Source organism: Alligator sinensis, unplaced genomic scaffold, assembly GCF_000455745.1.
Source record: "Alligator sinensis unplaced genomic scaffold, ASM45574v1 scaffold553_1, whole genome shotgun sequence".
NCBI classification, from domain to species: Eukaryota; Metazoa; Chordata; order Crocodylia; family Alligatoridae; genus Alligator; species Alligator sinensis.
The window spans coordinates 243,207-245,400 of record NW_005842389.1 but is presented as its reverse complement, the minus strand read 5'-3'; the positions used below and the strand labels follow the sequence as shown (position 1 = coordinate 245,400).

Sequence of the window (2,194 nt, the reverse complement as noted above, 5' to 3'; positions counted from 1 at the left end):
AAAGAGTTAAGGGGGCGAGGCCTGGAGGGGCGGGGCTTAGGCTGGGTGTTGAGTGGGCGGGGCCCATTCGTGTGGTGCAGGGGGCGGATCTGACTGAGGGGGCGGGACTTACCTGCCCGGTGCAGAGTCCCACCACCAGGTCTGCGATGAAGGTATCCTCAGTTTCCCCCGAGCGGTGACTGACCATCACGCCCCAGCCGTGGCTCTGCGCCAGCTTGCACCTGGGGGGTGGGAGGGTGAGGACCCAGGTGTCCAGGCCCAGCCCCGCGGCTTCTCCCGGCCCCATCCTGGCTCCTTGCAGGTAAGGACCTCAGGCATCCGGGCCCCACTCCCCTCCCAGAGAGGCCGGGCGTCCAGCTCCATCACCCCAGCAAGGAAGGAACCCAGGCGTCCGGGCCCCACTCCCCACAACAAGGAGGGGACCCAGGTATCCAGAGCCACCAGGGGGGAAGGGACCCAGGGGTCCGGCACCCCCGCCGCAACATGAAAGAACCCAGGTTGTCTGGGGCAGGGGACGGAGGTGTCCACCTCTCCAGCAAGGAGGGAACCCAGGCATCCGCTGTCCCCTCCCCCTGCAACCCAGGAAGGATGGGACTCAGGCATCTGAGGGGCAGCAAGGAAGGGACCCAGGCATGGGTGGGGACACTCACGCCTGCACGGACTCAGTGACGGAGCCGATCTGGTTGACCTTGAGCAGGAGGCAGTTGCAGGCCTTGGCCTCAGCCGCGCGCTGGATGCGCTTGGGGTTGGTGACTGTCAGGTCATCACCGACCACCTGGATCGGAACCAGTGGCAGGAACCGGCTCCAGGCTGCCCAGTCATCCTGGTCGAACGGGTCCTCGATCGACACCACTGTGGGGGCACAGGGTCAGGGACCCGGGCGTCCCAAGAACCCAGGCATCCGGGATTTCCACCCCCCCACACCCTAACAGGGATCCCAGGCATCCGAGAGTCCTGGGCGTCCTGGGAACCTAGGTGTCCAAGCACCCAGATCCCACTTCCCACCCAGAACTGGGTTGGAGCCCAGGTGGTTGGGTTCCCAGGGCCCAGAGCACCCAAGTGTCCAGGGAACCCAGATGTCCAGGACCCCCCTGAGCAGGGAATGCAGACATCCAGCACCCCGCCCCCACAGGGGACCCAAGCATCTGGTCCCCCAGCATACCCCCCACCCCACTCTGCCCCGCAGGACCCAGGTGTCCAGCTGACCGGGGTAATGTTGCACGAAGCTCTGGTAGAGCTGCCCCAGCTGCTCGCCCGTGATGAGCCGTGTGGCGTCTGGCGGCGATTTGAAGTCCAGGTCGTACTTGCCATCGCGGTGGAACTCGGAGGCTGCCACGTCCATGCCAATGACAACTTGGTCCGTGCACCCGGCTGCCGCAATGGCTGCTTTTAGCAGCTCCAGTGCTGCGGGGGGGCGTGTGCATTAGGGAACACTGAGACACACCCCAGAGCCAGGTGCATCCAGGCCCTGCTCTACCCAGCTCCACCCCAGAGCCAGCTGCATACACTGCCTGTTATACCTGGCCTGTGGCACCTACTCCAGAGTCAGCCACATCCACTACCTGTTGTACGTGGCCACCAGGGCCCTCCACCCAGGAGCCAGCCATATCCGAGCCTGTTCTACCCACCCCAGACCCAGCTGCATCCAGGACCTGCTCCACCCACACCAGAGCCAGCTGCATCTACGTCCTGCGCTACCCAGCTCCACTGCACAGCCAGCCCCATCTACAGCCTGTTATACCTGGCCTCTGGAGCCTACCCCAGAGCCAACTTCATTTATAGCCTGTTGTACCTAGCCAGCAGGGCCCTCCCAGAGCCAGCTGCACTGAGGAAGGACCTATTACACCCACCCGAGCACCAGCCACATCCACCACCTTGTTCTACCCACTGCAGAGCCAGCTGCATCTACTCTTATTATACCTGGTCTCTGGCACCTATCCCAGAGCCAGCCGCATCAGGAACCCTTTGGATCCACTCCAGAGCCAGCTTCATCCAGGCCCTGTTCTATCCAGCTCTGCCCCAGAGTCAACTGCATCTAGAGCCTTTTCTACCCAGCCCCTGGTGCCCACCCAAGCCAGCTGCATTAGGGACCCCCTAGTCTCACCCCAAAGCCAGCTGCATCTAGAGCCTGTTCTACCTGAACCCCTTAAACCTGCCCCAGAGCCAGCCCCACCTAGAGCCCATTCTACCCAGC

General features: G+C 63.6%; 1 protein-coding gene across 1 annotated transcript in view; it reads right to left on the bottom strand.

The window, feature by feature from the left end:
- Positions 1-13: 13 nt before the first annotated feature.
- Positions 14-2,194, bottom strand: part of LOC102378235 (beta-enolase) — a gene marked incomplete at its 3' end in the record, with an annotated part of 6,599 nt that continues 4,418 nt past the window's right edge. The window contains 3 exon segments of the mRNA XM_025211094.1: positions 14-221; positions 651-852; positions 1,207-1,404. Coding sequence (XP_025066879.1) covers positions 14-221; positions 651-852; positions 1,207-1,404 — 608 coding nt within the window.